The 20,893-nt window shown below is 66.4% G+C and overlaps 1 protein-coding gene across 4 annotated transcripts in view; it reads right to left on the bottom strand.

Annotated features, from left to right (window-relative positions):
- The window catches only part of MEGF6 (multiple EGF like domains 6), an 87,366-nt gene that overhangs the window by 18,108 nt on the left and 48,365 nt on the right, over positions 1-20,893 (bottom strand). For 2 of the 4 annotated variants that reach the window (XM_058719364.1, XM_058719365.1), the window contains exons 1-8: positions 15,981-16,189; positions 10,396-10,518; positions 3,624-3,749; positions 2,608-2,730; positions 1,529-1,651; positions 1,255-1,392; positions 713-832; positions 264-386 (exon numbers count right to left, since the gene is read on the bottom strand). In XM_058719364.1, coding sequence (XP_058575347.1) covers positions 264-386; positions 713-832; positions 1,255-1,392; positions 1,529-1,651; positions 2,608-2,730; positions 3,624-3,749; positions 10,396-10,518; positions 15,981-16,149 — 1,045 coding nt within the window. In that variant the 5' untranslated portion in view covers positions 16,150-16,189. Of the gene's footprint in view, positions 1-263; positions 387-712; positions 833-1,254; positions 1,393-1,528; positions 1,652-2,607; positions 2,731-3,623; positions 3,750-10,395; positions 10,519-15,980; positions 16,190-20,893 lie in introns of those variants that run through there. The other 2 variants (XM_058719361.1, XM_058719363.1) reach the window with 1 other exon arrangement.

Here is a 20,893-nt window from a genome sequence, read left to right as displayed (position 1 = left end):
TCCCTTGGACGCCATCCTCGGTCCCTCTCTCACCGGGGCAGGACAGGAACTGGACCACCCCAGACCCCTGGGCAAACCCCTGCCCTGGCGGAGGCCTGTCTGACCAGCCCCTTCCCCGACACCGCTGCCCCCAGCTTGTCCCACAGCCAGAGGCAGGACTGAGGTGGGCTCTACCGGGCCAGGACGGAGAGGGGGGGACCTGGGGGGCATAAGGGACAGGTGCCTAGAAGGCAGGGTCCCTGCGGTGACAGGCAGGGACTCACGGGCACAGCCTCGACGGTCCTCGTCCAGCCGGAAGCCGGCCTCACAGGAGCACTGGAAGGAGCCGGCCAGGTTGGCGCAGTGGTGCTCACAGCCGCCGCGGCCGGACGCGCACTCGTCCACGTCTGCGGGCAAACCCGGGGCTGCTGGGCCTGTCCCGGGGGGCCTCGGGGTCCGCCCACCCCCGGCTCCGCCCACCGGACTGAGGTCAGGGGCATGCGTGACGGAGGATGACTGCGCCACAGCCGTCCCCCCACCTCCGGCGTCAGGGGGACAGCGGACGCCTGCCCGGGGGGGAGGAGGCCGGGCCAGGAGCAGGCGGGGGTGCGCAGCCCGGGAGCGGGACGCGGCTGGCCGGGGGTGGGGGCGGCAGGCAGGGCAGCCGAACCCGGGTCCCCCTTGGGAGGGTCCCCCCGGTCCCGCCCCGGGCCCCCAGCGGCCCCCGGCTCACCCTCGCAGCCGCAGCCGTCGGCGCTGAGCCGGTAGCCGGCGTAGCAGCCACACTCGTACCCCCCGGGGCTGTTGCTGCAGACCTGCTGACAGCACGGCGAGTCCGCACAGTCGTCCACGTCTGCAGGGCGCACACAGGGCCGCTGGCACCGCCTGCACGCACCCCTGCACGCGGTCACACGCACCCACGCACCTCCCCGGCCTTGCACGCGCGGGCGCGCACACACACACACACACACACACACACACACACACGGGACACGTGCCCCGGCCCCAGGGCCACCCCGCCGGCTGTGGGGGCCAGACTGGGGGCCGCAGGGGGTTGAGGAGTCCACCTGGCGGCACGGGGGGCAGGGGGGCGCTTAACCAAGTGACCGAGCGGGTGGGGGCCGAGGGGGCCCAGTACCGCCTTTCCCAGGCCCGCCCTTGGCCACCACCCCCGGCCCGGGGCAGAGCGAGCAGGATGGAGGGGGGCACGGGGCATGCCGAATCACGGCAGCCAGCAGTGCGCAGACCAGGGGCGTGTACGGGGAGCCCGCGCACCGATGCACGTCTTCTGGTCCTGGTCCAGCTCGTAGCCACGGGGGCAGCTGCACAGGGGCCCCGCGCTGCTGTGGCTGCAGCCGTGGGAGCAGCCCCCGTTGCCGGCCTCACAGCTGTTCACGATCTCCATCTCGATCCCTGCAGTGACACCCGCCAGCGGGGACGGGGGTCTGGTGACCCGCTCCCACCTGACACGGTCCTCCCTGACCCCCTACAGCCCCCCCCAGGCCCCTCCACACCCCCTGAGGCCGATGCCCGCCCACTGTCTACTCACGGTAGCACTGTCGGCCATCAGCGCCCAGCTCATAGCCGGGGTGGCACACGCACTTATAGGACCCCCGGGTGTTGAGGCAGCCGTGGGCACACCGCGCCTGCCCTGTGGCACATTCGTCTACATCTGGATGGGAGAGATCGAGGAGGAGGCCCCTGGGCTGCCGGCCTGGGATGCACAGCCCCCAGTGTGTGTGTGGGGCGGGGAGGAGCCTTGGGGTGAAGGGGCCCCTCAGCCCCATGTCCTGCTGAGACGCCCGCACGCAGAGCGGCAGGGCGATGACGCCCGAGACACCGGGTCCTGGTGTTGGTGCCGTGAGGGGCGCGTCTCTCGGATGCCCGGGGAAAAGCTCGCCGCCTGCCCTGGACACACCGCATCACTTCACAGACTCACCCTGAGGGTTACAGGGGGACACGCACAGACCCGTCCCCAGAGCCGTGTGCACGGGGAGGAGGGGGCACGCCCCAAACTCCTGTGATGGGGTAACGGACGCCCCAGGCCACTCAGCACACACCCCTGCAGCCAGGGATGAAGGACAGCTTGGTCTGGGACCTGGGACCGGGGACGATTCCGAGGGCGCCGGCCCAACAAACAACCGTGGAGACATCCAGAAGCCGGCCTCGGAGACGCCACCCGGGCTCGGGTGACCTCCCTCCCTTTCTCTTCGTGATCTCTCTTCTGTTTCCCTGATGACCGTGTACTACTTAGCTAATATGGGAACTATTTAAAAAATAAAAACACAAGGGGCGCCTGGCTGGCTCAGTCGGTTAAACATCTCACTCTTGATTTCAGCTCAGGTCAGGAGCTCACGGTTTGTGGGATCGAGCCCCGCGTCGGCTCTGTGCTGCAGCGTGGAGCCTGGAGCCTGCTTCGGACTCCCTCTCCCTCGCTCTCTGCCCCTCCCCCGCTCTCAGTCTCCCTCTCTCCCCCAGAATCAATAGAACATTTAAAAACTAAAACAAGGACTAAGAACACAACCCCAGGTCTCCCACCTGCTTCTGCTCAGCGTGTCCCTGTCCCCGCCCATCCCCCGCGCGAGGTGGGGTGCAGAGGCTGGCTCACCCCGGGGTGGGGCATCGTACCTTCGCAGGACCTGCGGTCCGCCCCCAACAGGAAGCCCGCGTGGCATTCACAGTGGGCGAGCCCCCGGCGCACCTGGCACGTGTGAGCGCAGCCGCCGTTCCGGTCCGCGCATGGGTTTCTCCCTGCAGTGACAGTCCCGGGCCTCTCGTGAGCTCCCCCAGGGCACCAGGCTGGGGCGGGGGGGGGGGGGGGGCTCCCTCTCACAGATGCGGGAGCCCCCGAGACACCCCGAGAAGACTCCAGAGAAGACTGGGTGCCGGCCAGCTCCTCCTGAGCCTTCTAGTGGGAGCCGAGCTGCCCCCCAGCCCTGCGACCCCATGCCGCTGTGCCCCCGCTGCTCGGCCTCTCAGACCCACCCTCACTCCTGGCCTGGGACCCAGGAGGCCAAGTGGGGGTTGTGCTCTCGCAGTACCTGCCCCGTTCCAGAGCCCCGCCCCCCCCCAGTTTCCACATCTTGGAGCCCCCGGGCCTGCCCCCACCACCTCCATCAGGGAGGCTCCTCTCCCCGTGGCAGGCAGCCCTGAGACCCCAGGGCGAGATGCCAGGTGGCGCCCTGACCACCTCTTCCACCCGAGGGCCGGGGCCTGGGTCCCACCTGCCCACACAAAGCCCAGGGCCAACACACAGATGCCCTTCCCATCGTCCCCAACGTGCCCTGTCCTGGCCTTCCTGCTCCCAACAGATGCACGATCCCAGTGCACAGCCTAGGGGCTCCCTCCTCAATGCTCCCAGAGCACAGCCTAGGGGCTCCCTCCTCAATGCTCCCAGAGCACAGCCTAAGGGACTCCCTCCCCCGTGCTCCCAGAGCACAGCCTGAGGGGCTTCCTCTCCAGTGCCCACCAGGGGCTGGACGATGCCTCGTCGCCTCCGCTGAGGCCCCCTTCCAGCCCCAGCCCCCCAGCATTTGCCCCTGCACCCGCCCCGGGCTCGGGCTTCGGGTCCCCGGGTGGCTCTGTGGGTTATGGGAGCCCCGGTGGGGTCCAGCCTCTCTCCCGAGGGCTGGCGGCACACTCACGGACACAGCGTTTCCCGTCCTCCTGGAGCTGGAAGTCGGGGCGGCACTGGCAGCGGTGCTGTGTCACCGTGAGCTGGACACACTTGTGCTGGCAGCCGCCATTCCCCAGGGCACAAGAGTTGATGGCTGGGGACACACAGACAGGAGCCCAGGTGAGCCCAGGAGGGTGACCCGGCTGAGAGGCCTACCCTTATCAGGCGCAGAGCAGGGATATCACGTGACCGCCTCCTCCAGGGAGCCCCCAGGACCCTCCTCTGCTCTGTGTTCCGGAAGCAGGGACTGTGAGAGGGCAACACTGTTCCTGCGGTGTTCACGGGCCTGGCTCTGCTCCTCAGTCCATACACAGGGTGCCCAGGACGCGGGTCTGTTTCTGGCTCCACATCCCCAGCCTGTTTGGGGACTGGGTGCAAACAGGGACTGCAGACCTACCCAGCGCCATCCAGCCCACAGTGCAAACCACTGGGCCCCGCTGAGAGCCCGGGTGTTCAGGGCTCAGAGGCCAAGCAGACTGGGAGGCTCCCTGGAGGAGGCGGTGGGCCGGCTGTGGGTGGTGGAGACCCAGACACTTCCACTATCCTGTCGGTCAGGCCAGGGGCCGGGTGGCCAGCACAGCCCACAGGCCTGGCCCGCAGCCCCCGTCGGACCCGCGCAGCCCCTGCCCACCCCGGGCCGTTTTTCGTCGCCTGTGGGAGGGGGAGCGGCAGGCCTGGCGGCATGGAGGAGTGGACACGGCATCCCCACAGACCGGGCGCCTGGCCTCAGGGCTCCGAGGACGCCAGGACCACGCTGTCTGCCAGGAGCAGTATGCTTGAGAAATCCAGAACACCGCCCTCGTGAGAGACCCGACTTCCTCCCGTGAGGCATACGGCTGGGGAGCCCCTGCCCAGGGTCCCATCAGGCCCAAACCAGCACTAGGGAAGTGAGCCTATGGGAGGACACCAGGGTGGCAGTGAGGGCTCGGTCCCCTGGCAGCACCTGCCTGCCACATGCACCGAGGAGTGGCAGTGATGTGGGACCTGGGCCAGACCAAGGCCTGCATGGCAGCGCTGTCTGATGTCCGTCAGCCCTTAAGCCCCTCCCCCACCCAGCCACCTTACTCTGCACTGACCCCCCACGGCCCTGCCTGCCACACCTGAGCCACTATGACTGACTGAGCCACTGGCACCACCCAGGGGTTTCCGAGCACGACGTGACTCAGCCCGGTTCCTGGGCTCTCTGTGTGCACACCTCCCAGCCCTCTCCCTACTTGGGACTCATAACAGGAGCCAGAAGGCCTTCCTGGCAGGTGGGACAGGTGCACAGAGACAGGGTCTTGGAGCCCAGGGCAGGGCGGCCCACAGGACTGGTACCACGGTCACAAGGAGGGCCCAGGGGGCTGTGGCAGGGGTGGAAAGGAGACCCCCTGACAGGCAGAGCCCCCAGGACAAGTCCGGGGATGACCTGGCACTGGGCCCCCCCGCCAAGTGAGCCAGGGGACAAATCCCCAGCAGGTGGGCTTGGCAAAGGGAGCTGGGGCTCGCCGCGGGGCCTCCTGGCCTCTGGAACCTGACTCCCGCTGCCCGGCCACACAGTGCTAAGGTTCCGGGTTCTCCCAAGCTGTGTGCATGAGGGAGCCAAGCCCAGCGGCCTCGGGCACACCCTGTGCCACGGAGGCCCAGAAAGCTGGAGGAGGCAGATTTTTCTCAGACACGGGGCCGTGCAGCTCAGGGACGGGCCTGCTTCGGCACGGCCGGTGCCCGGAGCTGGTGGTGAAGGTCACACTGAGACCCGGCCGTGGAACCCATGCCCCAGCCTGCACGGCCCCACAGATCAGGACCGTGCTCAGACCCGAAGCAGAGCCAAGAACCGGTCAGAAAACAGGAGGTTAGCAGGCCCTGCCGCCCCTGACGGGATTGATGTTTCCGTTCCTCTGAATCGACACGCGTGCCCCTAAAATTTAGCCCCCAGGGTGACTCCCTTTGGAGGCAGAGATTTCGTGGAGATAATTAAGGTTACATGAGGTCACAGGGCGTGGCCCCGATCCAACAGAAATCTTGCCCCCCGTAAGAAGAGATGCGAGATTCTCTCTGTCTCTCCCTCCGCCACAGGACACGGCGAGGCCGCCAGGAAGGCGGGAGCCCACTGGCCGGCAGCGTGAGCAGCAAGTGCCCGCCTCCAGAACTGTGAGAAAATGCACCGCAGCTCCTGGAGACACCCACCGAGGTACCTGCTGGGGGACTTCTGCCCCGCACCCCCCTCCCCCAGCAGGATCTCAGGGTGGGGCTGCACTGCTGCCTTCCGCCAGCAGGGGCCGCCACCACCCACGTGCCAGGGGCCGGACCTGCCCCATCACAGACCGCACACCCACCGGCCAGCTCCCAAGTTCCAGCAGGAGAGGGACAGCCACGAGCAGGGCGCCAGGGCCTGCCCGCCCCGCGCCGCCCACCTCGGGGTGAACCGGACTCTGCCGCAGCCCCTGGGGGTGCATCCGCCGCTGTTCACACAGCCCAGGACACCCGGCCCCATGCCTGGCCCCACGCTCCATTCTGCACCGCCCACACTCGCCGAACCCTCCCCACCGCACCACCCCGTCTTTGTGCCCTTGCTTCCCTGTTGGCCCAGGGCCTGTGGCCACCGCTCCCGGTCCCCGGGGTTCGAGCGTGACCGTCCCGTCGCTCCCGAGCGCCAGCAGCTGCCCTTCTGGGGCCCTGGGCTCGGCCAAAGCCAGGACTCTCCTGGGGGGGCTCAGGGGCGGGGAAGCCCTTCCCACCACCCCACTGAGACCCAGGGGCCCCGCAGGGCCGGGAAGGCACACTGCTTTCTTGCAACGGTGGCCTGTTTCGGGTTTGGGAGGCACCGGAGAGCACGCCCCGAGCCGCAAGGGAGCTTTGCAGGGAGGCGTGGAAATGAGCCTAGAGCCCTCTACCTTCCCGCTTCCTGTGGCTCTGGCGCCAGCCCCACTTTCTGCCAACGGGACCTCCTGGGGGGCAGGGGGCCTCCCCTCTGAGCAGCCCTCGCTGCTCCCTCCCTGAGGGATCCAGGCCTGGTGGGGAAAGGACAGCCCCGAGACTACGGGGCACGGCCGGCAGAGGCCCGAGGAAACACAGGGCTGGGGAGACCCTCCCCCACGCCGTGGGCACCACAGGGCCCGTGTGACTCCTAGGGGAAGGAACCCGGGTCAGGGCGTTGGGACACGGGTGAAGGAGGGTGGGGAGTGCGAGGGCTGGTGTGGGTGGGGGGTGAGTAGTCCAAAAGGCCAAGGGCAGAGGACCGGGGCGGGGGGGTGGGGGGGTATCACACAGATGGACCCCGTACTAGGTGAGCCAGTGAGGTCATGGTCCCTCAAACGGACCCTGTGCTGTATCGCTTGCTGCGGGGGAGTAGGGGAAGTTCCACGTCCAAGGTCCAGAAGGGACCACTGGGCAGGTGTCCTGCAGCCTGGCTCAGAGTGCCCAGCCCTACAGAGAAGGCGGGTTTCCCAGTGCCAAGTGTTAAACCACCCAGCAGCTGGGCCCTCGGCAAGATGTCACAGAAAAGCGAGAATGGCCTTCCTGAACACATCACCTGACCAAGGCACTCCCAGGCCCTGCTGCCCCAAGTTGGAAAAGGCAAGAGGCATGCTCTATGACCCGAGGGTGACACTCAGGGTGCACTAGCACTGGGCCCTGCCGGGCTCTTTCTTCCCACCCCAGAGCCCGGGGGACACACCCAGGAGGGCAGCCCAGAGATGGAGGGCCCCAAGATGCCCGGCTACTGCTACTTCCCTTGGGGCCAGGCTGAGTGGGTGGTGCTCAGGGGCCTCAGGCTGCTGGCAAAATCCTTCTGGCAAATTCTCATCTTTAAGAACTGAAACCTTTCTGTGTTTTGTTTCCGTCAGAACTTCTGAGAGGGAGGGATTTCCTGCCCTCTCCCTGCCTCGGAGGCAAGTTCCTCAAGGGTTTCAAGGCCCCCCTTGTATGTTTCAAGGCTCCCCTCTCCAGTGTGCCTCCCTTGAGGACTTCCCACGTCCCTCAGGGCCCCGTGACGTGGAACACCCCAAGAGATGCCAGCACACAGGAAAGATGGCCATATCCCTGTGGGCGTCTTCTCTACCCGCCCTCCCCCCACCCCACCCCCCCCCCCCAGCATCTCCAGAACTCTTACTCCCAGCTGCTGGATGGGAGCGGGTGCCTGGGGCTGTCTCCTGCCAGCCTGCAAAGTCCCAGGAGAGCTCCCAGCACCCCTCCCCCAGCAGAGGATCCCAGCAGGGCCCAGGAGAGGGGTTCCAGAGCAGCTGTGCTCCAGCTGTGCAGCCTGTCCCATAGCTGCACAGGGTGGGGGTGCGGGTCCTATTCTGATGCTTCCCATAATCCTGTGCTACAGCCCTAGGGTGGTCTGGGCTCAGAAGGTGCCCTGTAAACCTCAGACAAGGCCCAGCTCCTCCCTGGGAGCCCCAGAGGAGACGGGGCAGGGCCCCACAACTTCTCAGTGGCAAGAAGTCCAGCGCCAGCCCCCCCAACTCAGAGCCCTCAGAGGGTCCAGTGGTGCCCTCCACCCGAGCCCCACCTGGAAGCCACCCATCCACGATCTCAGATGCTTGGCCAGCCTGCCCACCCACCCAAGGCCACCACCGCACCTGGGCAGGTCCCTTGGCAACCAAAAGGGGCACAGTAGCAAGAAGGGAGAGGTGCCCCTAGAACGAACACTTCCCACTCTGCCTGTGAAGAAGCCCCCTGGAGATGCCTGTCCACTCTGGAAGTTTCTCAGCAAAGCCCAGGCCTCCCCAGGAAAGGCAGCTCCCAGTGGACCAAGTCTGACAATCCTGCACCAATCCCAGACACCGTGGGGGACGTGGGGACTGGACCGTCAACCTGTCAGCTCCCAGACTCCCAGGTATCCACCTGGGATCCACCAGGTCCCAGAATTCACCCAAAACAGCCAGGTGTGTGCAGGTAAGCGGGACACAGTGCGCGCATTTCCCGCTGGCGATTCCAGTCCAAAGAAAGAGAAAGGGCGAGAGGCCGTATGCCTGCTAAGAAAGGAGCCACTCCGGCTACGGGGAGCACCCAGGGGGCGGCACCAACAGGGAGAGGGCTGGCCGCCACCTGGGTATGGAGCGCACCTGCCCCGCCTGGTGGGCAGTGTGAGGGGCAGCCGGGCAGGGGCTGAGAGGTCCCAGCAGCCTTAGGTCGGGCTGTGCAGACCACGCCCAGGAGCCCGGCATCAGACCCGAGAGGACCCTTAAATAAGCAAATGTCACAAATCAAGACTTCTGGGGCCTGGAGCAGAGGCGACTCCTAGGAAAGGCTCCTGGGAACAGCTCCAGCGCAGCGAGGGGGTGGGCTGGGGGCCATGGCAAGGTTGAGGGGCGCCCCACCTGAACTTCCCGCAGCCAACAGCATGAGGCCAGTCTCAAGGCCACAGCCTGTCCCTCCACAGCCGTGAAGGCCCCCCTCCCTTTGCATGCTGCCCACGCATCACCACCACCCAGCACCTCACTGAAGGCCACGATCAGCACACACAGGGGGACTAGAGAGACTGGGGAGGTGGGTCCCAGCCCCAGGCCCCTTGCAGGGGAGCCCGCAACAGGGAGGGGGCAGTGGGCACCCACCAGGCCCGGCCCACCCCGGACCAACCCCCAGGACACCCTTCTCCAGGGAGAACCCAGCCCAGAGGAAGGGTGAGGAGAGACGTCGGGGGGCCGGGGTGAACCAGCAGACTCCCAGAAGCCCCCTCCCCCTAGCGCCGGGGGGCAGCAGCTGGAGACTGCACCCTAGTCAGATTTGTCTGGAAGCACATTACAACACTTCCCACATCTGTTTCCACTTCCCGACCCAGAGAAGCTTCACGGAGCAGCGCCCGGACATGTGAGTATGCGCCCTGAGTGCCGGGAGGGCCCCCCAGGGGCTGGCAGGCCGCCCTGCCACATAGCAGTAAGGCAGGCGGGGATGGGGCCGATGGGAACTTGCCGGGCCCGCTCTGGGTCTCCGGGGTGAGAGAAGGGGTGTCCGGCCCCCAGCCCCCCCCAAGAACGACCATCGCGTGGCCTCCCAGACACAGCAGCCCTGTGCCCTCGGCCCCTGCGTCCAGAGCCAGCCAGGAGAGGGGCACAGGAGGGTGGGGAGTGAGCGCTGGCCGCCAGACCCCAGACCCGCCTCCGGCCCCTCCAGCCTCCACCTCAGTGGGAGCCTGGCTCTGTCCCCTCCCCCCAGTAGCCCTCCACGCTCACAGGGACAGCAGGCCACGGCCAGGCACTCCATCAAGCCTACTCCCCACAGGAAAAGAACGTGCTGAGGAAGTGAGAGTCAGGACCCTGCTTCTTGGCTACCCCTCCCCCCGCCACGGCCCAACCCCCTACGCTCCCCAAGGCTGGGACGGGGGGACCTGGGCCCGGGAACCCCAGCCCACCCGCCCCAGAGCGGTCTCACACCGCCCCCGCCCTCACCAGGCCTCCCCTGACACCCAGCAAGCACCCAAGTCGCCCCCGAGGTTGGTCCCCATCACTGCGGCTTCTGCAGAGAGGGCGCTCCACAGTATCGGGGCCCAGGGGCTCCTCCCCAGGTGCACAGAGGCGCCCCGGGAACGGGGCTTCGGCGTCCCAGGGCCCAGCCTCAGCAGGGGGAGCCAGGTCCTTGAGACTCCTCCTTTCCCTCCCCCAGAAGCTGCACACTCAGCAGGACGGAGACGCCCTAAGAGCTGCTACTGAACACACAGACCCAGAGGGTCTCTCCGTCCCTGAGTACAGGGACCCCAGCCCCTGGGCGCGCCCAGCAAGTGGGTGGGCCTGCCGCTCCCGGAGCCGCAGGGCGCTTACCCAAACAGGTCCTGCCGTCCGCGTGGAGCCGGAATCCGGGCTTGCACTCACAGACGTAGGAGCCTGGCGTGTTCACACAGCTGTGCTGGCAGCCGCCATTGTGCACCTGGCACTCATCCACATCTGCGCGGGGACACAAGGCCAAGGGTTAACAGCCAGCAGCCACCCGGGGTCGGGGCCCCTCACTGAGGAAACTCGGTGGCCGCAGAGGGGACTGGGCGGGGCAGGGGGAGCGGTGGGGGAGTGGAGTGCGCTTCCAAAGTCCAAATCCAGAAATACCCGGGACGGTGCCAGCCAGTGCCCGCCGCTCCTCTGGGGCCCACGGGCCCCAAAGGAAAAAACCGGTAACTCGTGAGGTGCCCTTGCCCAGGCTCTGGGGGACAAAAAGCCCAAGGGAGGGCAGGGGGTAGAGGGACTAGATGCCCCCCCAAATTCACATCCATCCGCAGCCTCGGAACGTGACCTTATCCGCAAATAAGATGTGAGTGGTTAGGGATCCAGGCAAGACCGCACGGGGCGAGGGGGGCCCTGGATCCTGCGACTGGGGTCCTGACAAGAGACACACGGGGAAGCACAGGTTAGAGCGAGGTGGCCACAAGCCGAGGGACGATGGGAGCCACGAGAGGCTGGGGGACACGTCAAGGACAGGAGGTCTCAGAGGGAGCGTGGCCCTGCCGTGACCTTGATGCTGGACTCCCAGCCTCCAGGAACAGCGAGAGAACCAACGTCTACTGTTGTGTCCGTTTTGTTCCCAGGAAACGAACGCGGGACCTGTCTGGGGTCCCCGGGGGGCTCCCAATGCCCGGGGGACAGGAGACCACCAGCAACGACCCCAGCACAGGACCCAGTGGAGGTCCCTGGCACTCCGCTTCTGGGAGAACACCTCCCATCTGAGACCACCGACCACCAGGGCAGGACACCTGTGCCCATGCACCCCAGGAGGGTCACACCTCCTTCTGCAGGAACGCAGAGGTGTGGAGAAGGTTGGGGCTGCCCTCGCCTCTCATCCCTCCCTCCAGGCTTCCGTCCACCAAGCTGAGCTCGAGGGGAGGCTGGGCAGCGACTGAGGGCGTCAGAACAGGCTGCCCGGGACACCTGCGTGCGAGGCTAGGGCCAGGAAGGACGCAACTGCCCGGGAGACACGGAGACCGAGGCGGGAAGCCGCTGCAGACACGGAGCATCCCCAGCGTCCCGGGCACGGGGACGGGAGCCCACGCCTGGGCCGCGGGCCAGTCCACACTTTTCAGACGCAGCCTCTCCAGCTGAGCAGCCAGCTCCCCTAACCACAGAAGCAAGGAGACAGACACACAGACGCTTCACTCAAGCACGTACAAGCCACGACTGCACCCTCCAGTTCCCGTGAAAATGCCCACCTTCGGTGCTCCGACCCTAAAATGCCAGCCACGTGAGCCCACTTCTGAAGGGCGCCGAAGGCAGCACACGGGGGCCAGGCTCCTCCCGGCCACCCCAGAGCCTGCCCACCAGGTTATGCAAACCCTGCCACCGGTCCATGCTCAGAATGTGCCCGGCCGGCACTCCAGAAACGACACAGAGCCAGGGCCTCTGCTCCCCCGGGGCCCTGCCGAGCCCTGAGGCTGCCTAAGACAGAAGACAGAGGAGCAAGAGAGGCTCTCTTGGAGTCCTCTCAGAACAGAACCAGGGTGATTCATGGGAAGCTGGAGGGCAGAGCAGAGCCCCCAAAGAGGGTGGGGCACAGAGGGACCCAGGGCACAGCTGAGGGAGAGCTGGCTGGGCGGGGAGGGGAGGGGATGGAAGGATAGACCCACAGCCATCGGGCAGGGCAGGCGGACAGCACCCACCCTAGGGGGCTCAGAGAGGAGACCCTGGAGACCCCGCCCGTCCCTTCTGAGCGCAGATCCCTGTCTTTGAGAGAGTCCCTGAAAGGTAAGTGCCTCCAGGGGGCACAGCCCTGGGCACACAGTTGGCACTCAGTGAAGCTTTGAAGAAGGTGCACCACGTGTGTGTTGAGGGCTGGGTAGACGGCGGCCTCGGTGTCCTGAGCGGCCTTGCCAGGCAGGCAGGTGTCATTCCAGCAGGCTGACCCCCTGACGTGGCCGCGGAGGCAGGTGCTGGGTGAGCAGGCAGGCAGGGACGCTGGTTTCTGGAAACCTGCTCTCTGCCGGCAGCTCTGTCTCCATGCTCACTCAGTCCAGACCCTCAGCGGGGGGACAGGCAAGCTCGGATGGCACCACGCCCCTGAGCCGCTCAGACACCTGGCTGGGGGCGCTGAGCCCACCCTGAGGACTGCACCCTCCAGCAGCTCCCGGGCAGGTCAGATACGCAGGGAGCCCTGGTCAACGTCAGCCTCTCGGGCCCGCTCAGCAGCCCTTGTGGGCCACAAGGACACCAGATGGGCAGTCTGGGAAGAGCCACGTGGGGGGACGCAGGGGCAGGAGGCAGCCGTCAGCCCGTAGGGGCCCTCCAGTCGGGGCCTCCCTCCCCAGCTCACACCCCCTGCCCACGTGACCATTGTTCTGGCCCCCCCTGCTGCCCGCACAGGAACACTCAGACTCCACCCCAGGGGACAGAAACCCTGCTCTTCGCTAACATGCACAGGCCCACACCCACCAAGCCGTCTCCCAGGGCGCCCCCCTCGGGAGGGGCTGGCACGCTGACCACAGCCCCGAGCTCTCCCTGGCCCCTGGAGCCGCACTGCCTGGTGACCGGCAACCTGCCACTGGGGAGGGGGGGTGGGAACAAGATGTGTGAGCGGGGGCCCTGCAGGTGCAATGACGCTCAGCCACCACTTCCGGCAACACTTGTGCCGTCAGCCCGGGTGGGTATCTGGACACAGCGGGCAGCTCAAGGCCGAAGGATCTGAAGCCTCCCCCTTCAGCTCTCTGGGCAAGGGAAGCCTGTTTAAGGGTGGTGGGGCATTTGGCCACATGACCTCCAGCTGGGGCCCCTTCACAGAGACATAACCAGGACACAAGCAGGATCCAGTTACCTAAACCCACCTGCCCCACTCCTGAGGTGACCACGTGGGGGCAGAGCAGAGCTGTCCTCAGCCCGCTCCAACCACCGGGAGCTTCTGACTCCGTGGCCGTGGCCGTGACCTGAGAGCCACAGCTCAGTGGTCTTTAAGGAGAGTGTGGTCAGCCCTCCAAAGGTCCACATCCTAATCCCTGGAGCCTGGCCCAGCAAAAGCGACTTTGCAAGTGGGCTTAAGTTGAGGACAGCGAGGTGACCAATGATCCTGGAGTATCCAGGGGGGTCCTGTGTCATGACGTGGCCCTTAAAGGAAGGGGCAAGAGGGTCAGAGAGAAAGAGATGGGAAGACACCCGGCCCCTGGCTATGTCGACGGAGGTGGGGCTACCATCAAGGATCGGTGCCTCTAGACGCTGGGAGGACAAGGAAGCAGGTTCTCCCTGGAGCCTCGGAAGGAACCAGGCCTGTCAATTCCTGGACTTTAGCTCATTTCAGACTTCTGACCTCTGGAACCGTAAGGTAATAGACCCGTATGGTTTTAAGCCACTCAGATTGGGGTGATTTGTTGCAGCAGCCACAGGAGTTAAACACGGGGCACATGTAAAGATTCCCTCTGTGGTCTTTTCTGGAACTGTGGGGTGGGGAGGCTCAGACCACCCATGCTGGAAATCCAGGTTTCCAAATGTCCACTCTGGCCAGCCCGGCCTCCTGACTCCCACAGTAAGATCCCCTGTGCTCCCCGGGGGCTGGCCGTGCTCCCCTGGGCCCCATCCTGCAGGCCTGCCCTCTCGGGCCAAGTGGCCTACACGTAGCGATTCCCGCCGTGGAATCAGTGCCCTGAGGCACCCCAAGCAGCAGGGCCCCAATTGAGCATTGACACAGAAGGCCTTGGAACCACCAAAAGAACATCACTCTCCAGGTGGCACAGAAGGGGGCCTGGGTCCTCCCCCAGGCAGAAAGAGAGCGCGAAGGCACCGCACCTCCCATGCTGACCCAGTGGAGCCAGGGGACGAAAGCTGCCTCTGGGTGCAGACCCCCTGCCCTCTGCAGCCCGAGGCCCAGCTGACACTCGTCTGGGGCAGCTCACACCTGCATGGGAGGAGCCGGGAGCCCGGGAGCGGGCAGGTCCAGAGCCGGGCTACGGGAAGGAATAGCCGGGCCCGGGGCCTCCAGCATCGCCCACAGGTGCCGTGCTGCCCTCAGCTGATGCGTGTGGCTGGAGACTTGAGCAGCCTGGTGACACATCACTGGGCTGAGACCTGGCTGGCTCCCCGGCGGTGCCTGGGGATGCCCATCATGACGCAGCCGGGAGCCCATCAAGTCACGGCAGCTCCCAAGCCTGGAGCTCAGGCCAGGGCCAAACAAGCTGCCCCTGCAGAAACCACCCAGAGAAGCCCCTTCTGAAGCCCTGCTCCCTCCAGATGCTGCCAGGAAGCTCGGCTCCGATGGTTACCAAGTTCAGAGTCCTGCTTTCCTCCCAAACATGCCAAAGGGTCCTCAGGCCCGCAGGTGGCGCCCTGTCAACCACGGGCCGGGATCCTTTCCTCTCTGCAAGTCCAGGCAGGCCTGGGGTGGGGGGTGGGGGGGTTCCCCGAAGCCCAGCCCCACACAGCCCCAGGCCTCGGGATGATACACAGCCTCACGGCGCTTAGTGCCACGCTGCTTCAGTGACGGCACCGGCCTGGCCTCGACTGAGCCAGAGTGGGAGGGCTGCCTACCCCGTGGGGACCCAGCCAGGGACCCGGCTGGCCCGAGTGACAAAGCCAGGGGAGGTGGGAGACGGCCACCATCAGGGGCCTGCAGCTCAGTGCTCCATGTGTCCCCTGGCACGGAGGGCCGCAGAGACTGCCCCAGGGACAGCTGGGCAGGGCCAGCATCTCCAAGAAGACGCGTGCCCTGCCCAGAGCCACACGCAGGGCCGGGAAGGCCTGGAGGGGAGCGCCCCCGCCCCTGCCGTGATCTGGTTGATGACTCACCACGCCCCACCTCGCATTCCTGAGGATGACCAGCTCCAAGTTCTGAGGAGCTCCCTCCCGCAGGGAGGGTGGCCCAGCGTGGGTACCAGATCTGGAGAGCAGGGAGAGGCAGGATGGAGCCAGGACAGGGGTGTATCTGCCGGGGTCCTCACAGCTCACCCGGAGCCCACTGGGCTGACCACTCCCAAGGCTTGCGGAAAGGTGACAGAAAGAAAGGCTAGCGCCTGCACATCCACCCAGGCCCTGGGCACCCCGGAAGCCGAGACTTTGCCCGGGGACCCCAAGGACTCTCTCTTGAGCCTGCCTTCCTGCCTGACCTCCAGAGCTGCCAGCGCCAGGGAAATGCACGCCCTGTGCCACAGGCCAATGCAAGGGGCTGCTTTATTCTTCCCTCCCCTCAAGACCACTCTGCTGTCGGCAGCCCCCGCAGCCAGGCCCCAGAGGGGATGGAATGTCGACGGCTCAGGGCTCAGGGCGCAGGGGCCCCGTCCCAGAGGAAGGGGGCCGCCGGCGGCACCGCCCCCGCCCTGCTCCCTCCGGCCTCGGCTCCGTCAGCCGGGCCGGGCGCAGGCCGGACCCAAGCGGAGCAAAGGGAGCCCAGCGCGGAGCAGGGCACCGCCTCCCCCACGTCCCCCGCGCAGACTCCGCGCGGCGCCCACCTGGCCTCCGGTCCCCGGCGTTCCCGGAGTAGCCGGCCTGGCCCAGGTGGCACGGGACGCAGCCCCTCCACAGGTAGCGGTAGTGCGTGCCCGCGACGCGCGCCAGGCCCCCCAGCAGCCCGAGGCACCAGAGCGCGGCCAGTCCCCCGCGGCCGCGGGACGCTTCCATGGCCGGTCGGCGAGCGGCGCGCACCCCAGCGGCCCCGCCGCGCTCTGAGCCCGGCGCCCCGCCCCTCGCCTTTATGTTCTCGGCTTTCCCTCCGCCCCCCGCAGGTGAAAGCCAAATCCTAGAGGCGGACGGGCCGCCCCCGCCCCCCGCCCCGCCCCCGCGGGCCGCGCCCTCGCCCCCCGGTGCACCGCCCACCGCCCCCGCGCACTCCCGCGCGCGCGCGCGCGCGCCCTCGCACTCGGACACAGGCACCCCGGGGTGCGCGCGCGCACACAAACACAGGCACCCCTCAGGCCGAGACGCAGAGACACGTGCACAAACAGACCCACGTGTGCAAATACGCACGCGACACACAGGGGACCCTGCACAGACGTATTCAGCAAACCCAGACACACATGCTCAAACACACGTGTTTCCAGCACCAACGCGGGAAAGTAACCAAGGCAGAAACGGAGGCCACCCTGGCAATGCCGCCTGGGGCTTTTGAGAAGGCGGCTCGGTGGGGTGGGGTTGGGTGCTGTTAAGTGTGAGGGGGGTGGGGAGCCAAGCCACCAAAGTGGAAATCCCAAGGGGTAGAGACGCCTGCAGCCCCCAAGCCCGGTGTCCTGCACCCTGAACTGTCGTGTCCTCCAGTGGACAGGGACTGGCACCCGGAGGGAGCAAGGGAATCCCTGTGCCCATGGCAGGTGGGAGAGGGCCACGGGGAAAATGGGCTCCCTCGCAAGGACAGCAAGCCCCAGATGCCAGGCTACAGAAGCCCCGGAGGCAAGTCCGAATCCAGACCCCTGAACCCCCACTTTGGCTCAAGGACAGGGCCTGAGGCTCCAGCCTTGTCCAAAGTGGCCAATGGCATCATAAGGGTCTATGCATTCCGGCCCCGATGAGCGCCGGACCGGCGGCCCCATGCTGGCTCCTGATGTCTTGGCCCTCGTGCCCTGCCTAGGCCGACCCTCTAGCTCCTGGCCAACTACTGGGGCAAAGGCCCTATTGGCCGTCACTCAGCCCTGCCCCGCAATGGGTGGGGTCCTCAAGTTTGTGGGAGAGAGGCACCAACCCACCTTGCCCGGTCCTGTCTGCAGTGCGGAGGCCAGCCCATTGGCCCCCTGCCTGCCAGGCGCCCTGCAGTGCAGACACAGGCCTGCCTGGGGCCCGCCTGCCTGTCTGCCCCCGCCTCCTGGATGAGCCTCTCTTCTGGCCTCCCTCTGAACAGCACACCAGCCTTCGAACTCCGGGCTCTCACCCGGGGAGCCTCCGGAAGTCTCCCCGATGGGCACACTGTCAGATTGCTGTTTGAACGGGGCCTTCCACGTGGGCTGGCAGTCCGTTACTGCAACGTAAACCTCGTTCTCCAACAGCATGCAAACAAGTGCTAACAGAAACCGGAGGATCTCACCCCTGCAGCCAGCAGCCAGGGTGCAGGGGGACGGGAGGCCGTGGAGACTGTCTGTCTCACAGGGAGGGGCAGAGAGACACCTCGGATCCACAGATCACCCTCACCAACGGGGCACAGGGCCTGGGGCTCCTCCGGGAGCACCCTTCTGGGGTGGAGGCCCCTCGAAGCACCACTAACTCCCATGCAGGACCAGGGCCGTGGGAGGAGGAGGAGCCAAAGACAGGAAGGGGGAGGCGCCGGCCTCGTCCCCCGCGCAGCCCAAGTCTAGCCCACCCTGGGAAAGGGCTCTGCCTTGTCCCTTGTCACAGGGGGGCCTGAGCACGGGAACTGTAGCTCGTCCTGAATGGAGACACGCACTGGGGGTAAAACACACCACTTTCTCGGTACGAAAAAGATGACGGCGCTCCTTCTCATTTTTGTATTAAGCACACGTTAAAATGATTCTACCTGGACGTGTTGCATTAAGTGAGATACATCGTCAAAATTAACGTCACCTGCTTCCTTCCTTTTTCAGTGCCGCTTCCAGAGAACTTAAGGTAGACACGTGCGCTCAGTGTGGCTCCGGCTACCTCTGCCGGGCAGCGCTGGTCTCCCCAAGCCCGGCCCCCAGCTCTGCTACCAAGGGGCACGAGGCTCTCTGTGCCCACTGCCTTGCCTGTAACGAGGGATGATAATCACAGAGCCGGTAAGCTGATGGGGAAAATGCTTCACTGAGAGTCAGTAGGAGTCAGTCAAGGTTGGTGGCCAGGCCCTCCCCCAGGCGGGGCAGCAAGCCCCAAGGAAGTGCCCAGACTGGGTCTCCGAGGGGCGGTATCCTGGGACGTGGCCAGCTCCCTGCAACATGGCAGATGCAGCCGTGAGGACCACGGCATCCTGGAACCCAGCCAGGCCAGCCTGAGACGAGCCAAGGGACCCGAGGACCGTCCCTAGCTCTCTTTTTTTTCTTAGTATTATTTATTTTAGAGAGAGACAGAGTGCGAGCAGGGGAGGGGCAGATATAAAGGGAGACACAGGACCCGAAGCCGGCTCCGGGCTCCGAGCTGTCGGCACAGAGCCCGACGTGGGGCTCCAACTCACGAACCGCGAGATCGTGACCTGAGCTGAAGTCGGACGCTCAACCGACTGAGCCACCCAGGCGCCTCAGGACTGTCCCTATCCCACAAGAGCCACCTCCCCAGTGCCCCCTGCACTCCCTCCCCGACCCCAGGACCCCCAGCCAGGGACCGCTGCTCGGGCCACCTCGTCCCACCGCGGGGCTGTCACCATCCTTCTGTAGCCACCTGGACCCCGTCGCACATCCCAGCCTTGGGGTGGGGAGGCATGCTGCTCCAGGCCTCTGTGCTCAGCACCGGCACGGGTAGGGGCTGGGAAGGGCAGAGCACAGTCTGCAAGCAGCAGACATGGGTGCAGGCCCACGGACGAGTCCCAGGACCCCACTGGGCCTGCCTCCTCGTCTATGCAGTGGGCAGGACACGGTTCTGAGCAGCAGCAAATAAGGGTTATGATGAGGTCCCCAGAGCCCGAGACGGCTTTGGCACCTCCCTGAAGGACTGGGGGGGAGGGGGGGGGCTGCGGATGGCTCTGGGCCCTACCCCCACCAGGCCAGGCACAGGGACTCAGGCACGGCCATGCAGGCCAGCAGACCACCCAGGACAGAACACCACCGGCCGTCCAGACAGTGCCCACAGCCGCCCCACTGTCCCCCCGCCCCCCAGGCTCGGTGCCGCCGAGCGCATCCAGGGCCACGGCTGTGGGGTCTGGAAGCTGTTTGGGAAATGCTTTCTCGATGCGGAAATGCGGGCTGGGCGTCTCTGCCCGGCGGAATGTCTGTGTGTCAGCAGAAGGAGCCGTTTCCCCCCCCACCCGCCAGGCCGGCTCCAGCTTTCCTCTCCCAGCTGGGCGGCCACGGGGCTCCTTTGCCAGGCCCCAGGCTGGGGTGAGGGCCCCATGCTGCCCCACAAATGCCACACTGCCCCCTCAGTGCCACAGACCCCTGACATCAGGGCTTTAGGGAGAGCTGCCACGTTCCTGGGTCAGCTGGGGCCAGCAGGAAGCAGAACACAGGCGAGCTTACCCCGACTTGTAGTGTCTGTCCCCTGGTACTCATGGACACCTCCTCCCTGAAGCCCTCCCTGAGGGCTCTCGAGGCCCCACCCTGCTCAGTTCAGGGACCTGCCACGTGCTGCCAATCTGAGGGGGGTGGGGAGGTGTTCCCCCCAACCCCGCCCCGTGCCAGCTGCCTTAGCTCCGGGATGCAGAGTGGGCGCCGGGTGAAGTCTGGCTGAGCCTGGGAGCGTGAGATGCTGGCCCGCGTTGGGAGGCTGCCCCACACCTCCCCCCTTCCTGGGGGTCAAGACATGGAGTGAGCAGGCCCTCCAGCAGAACCCAAGGAGGCCAAGCATCAGGCACCCTGTGTGGCCCCCGAGGGGGAACCCACAGGGCTGGACCCTCCCCATGTGGCTGGTTCCTGGGTCCCAGCTTCTCAGGAGGAGCTAACCGCTCTGCAGGCGGGGCGGGGCTCCAGGAGAGAGGAACACACAGAGAAACTCCCAGAAGTCACTGCCCGTGGTCCCAGGGTGCCTGGACTTGAGGGTGAAGTCGCCTGCACAGCAAGCTCCAGAGTCCAACAGCAGGTGCTGGCCACCCAGCAGCCGTGGCCCTTGGCGCTGTGTGGGGGCCGAGGCCACGCCCACGCACGGGCGGGCAGGAAGACTGGTCCTCCAGGCTCTCCAGCACCTCTGCTCACTCCGCTCCCCCTCCTACTGAAGTCGGGCGTGTCCCGTGTCCCTTCTGGGCGGGAGCAACGGACAGCAAGTGCCCGAGCGGACTCCCTCCCCACAGCCACAGCGTGCCCGGGGACACACACGGGGTTCCACCTGTCTGGGCCCCGGGGAAAAGCTCCTTTGAGGCAGGGGGAGCAAGGGGGGGGGGGGTAGAAAAGGGGAAGAGAGGGGCAGGGTGGGCTGAAAGGCAGAGACCGGTTAGTGGGCGAAGAAGGCAGGGGAGAGCAGTGTGGGTGCCATCCAGGAGGCTGGGGGCACAGGGACCGAACATGACAGGCTAGGGATCAGACAGCCCCTGGCTTATCTTCAATCTGCCCTGGCGGGGGGGGGGGGGGGGGGGGGGTACTCAAGTCTTCTCAGATGGAAAGTCCTCCTTGCCACCTCCGGTCCCCCAGGTGACAAACGCCCTGCCTGGTTGTTCCCACCCTTAACGTCCAGAGCCCAGCCCAGAGGGGAGGCCAGTTTTTGGTCTGGGGCCACACGCGATCAGCCCAGACCCAGCGGAGCTGCCTGCAGGACACCCCCCGCCCCCTCCCTGCCCCCCCCCCCCCCCCGTGCTGCTGCCTGA

The sequence above is a fragment of the Neofelis nebulosa genome, chromosome 2 (genome assembly GCF_028018385.1).
Source record: "Neofelis nebulosa isolate mNeoNeb1 chromosome 2, mNeoNeb1.pri, whole genome shotgun sequence".
Classification (NCBI taxonomy): Eukaryota; Metazoa; Chordata; class Mammalia; order Carnivora; family Felidae; genus Neofelis; species Neofelis nebulosa.
This window is presented reverse-complemented; position numbering and strand designations above follow the sequence as displayed.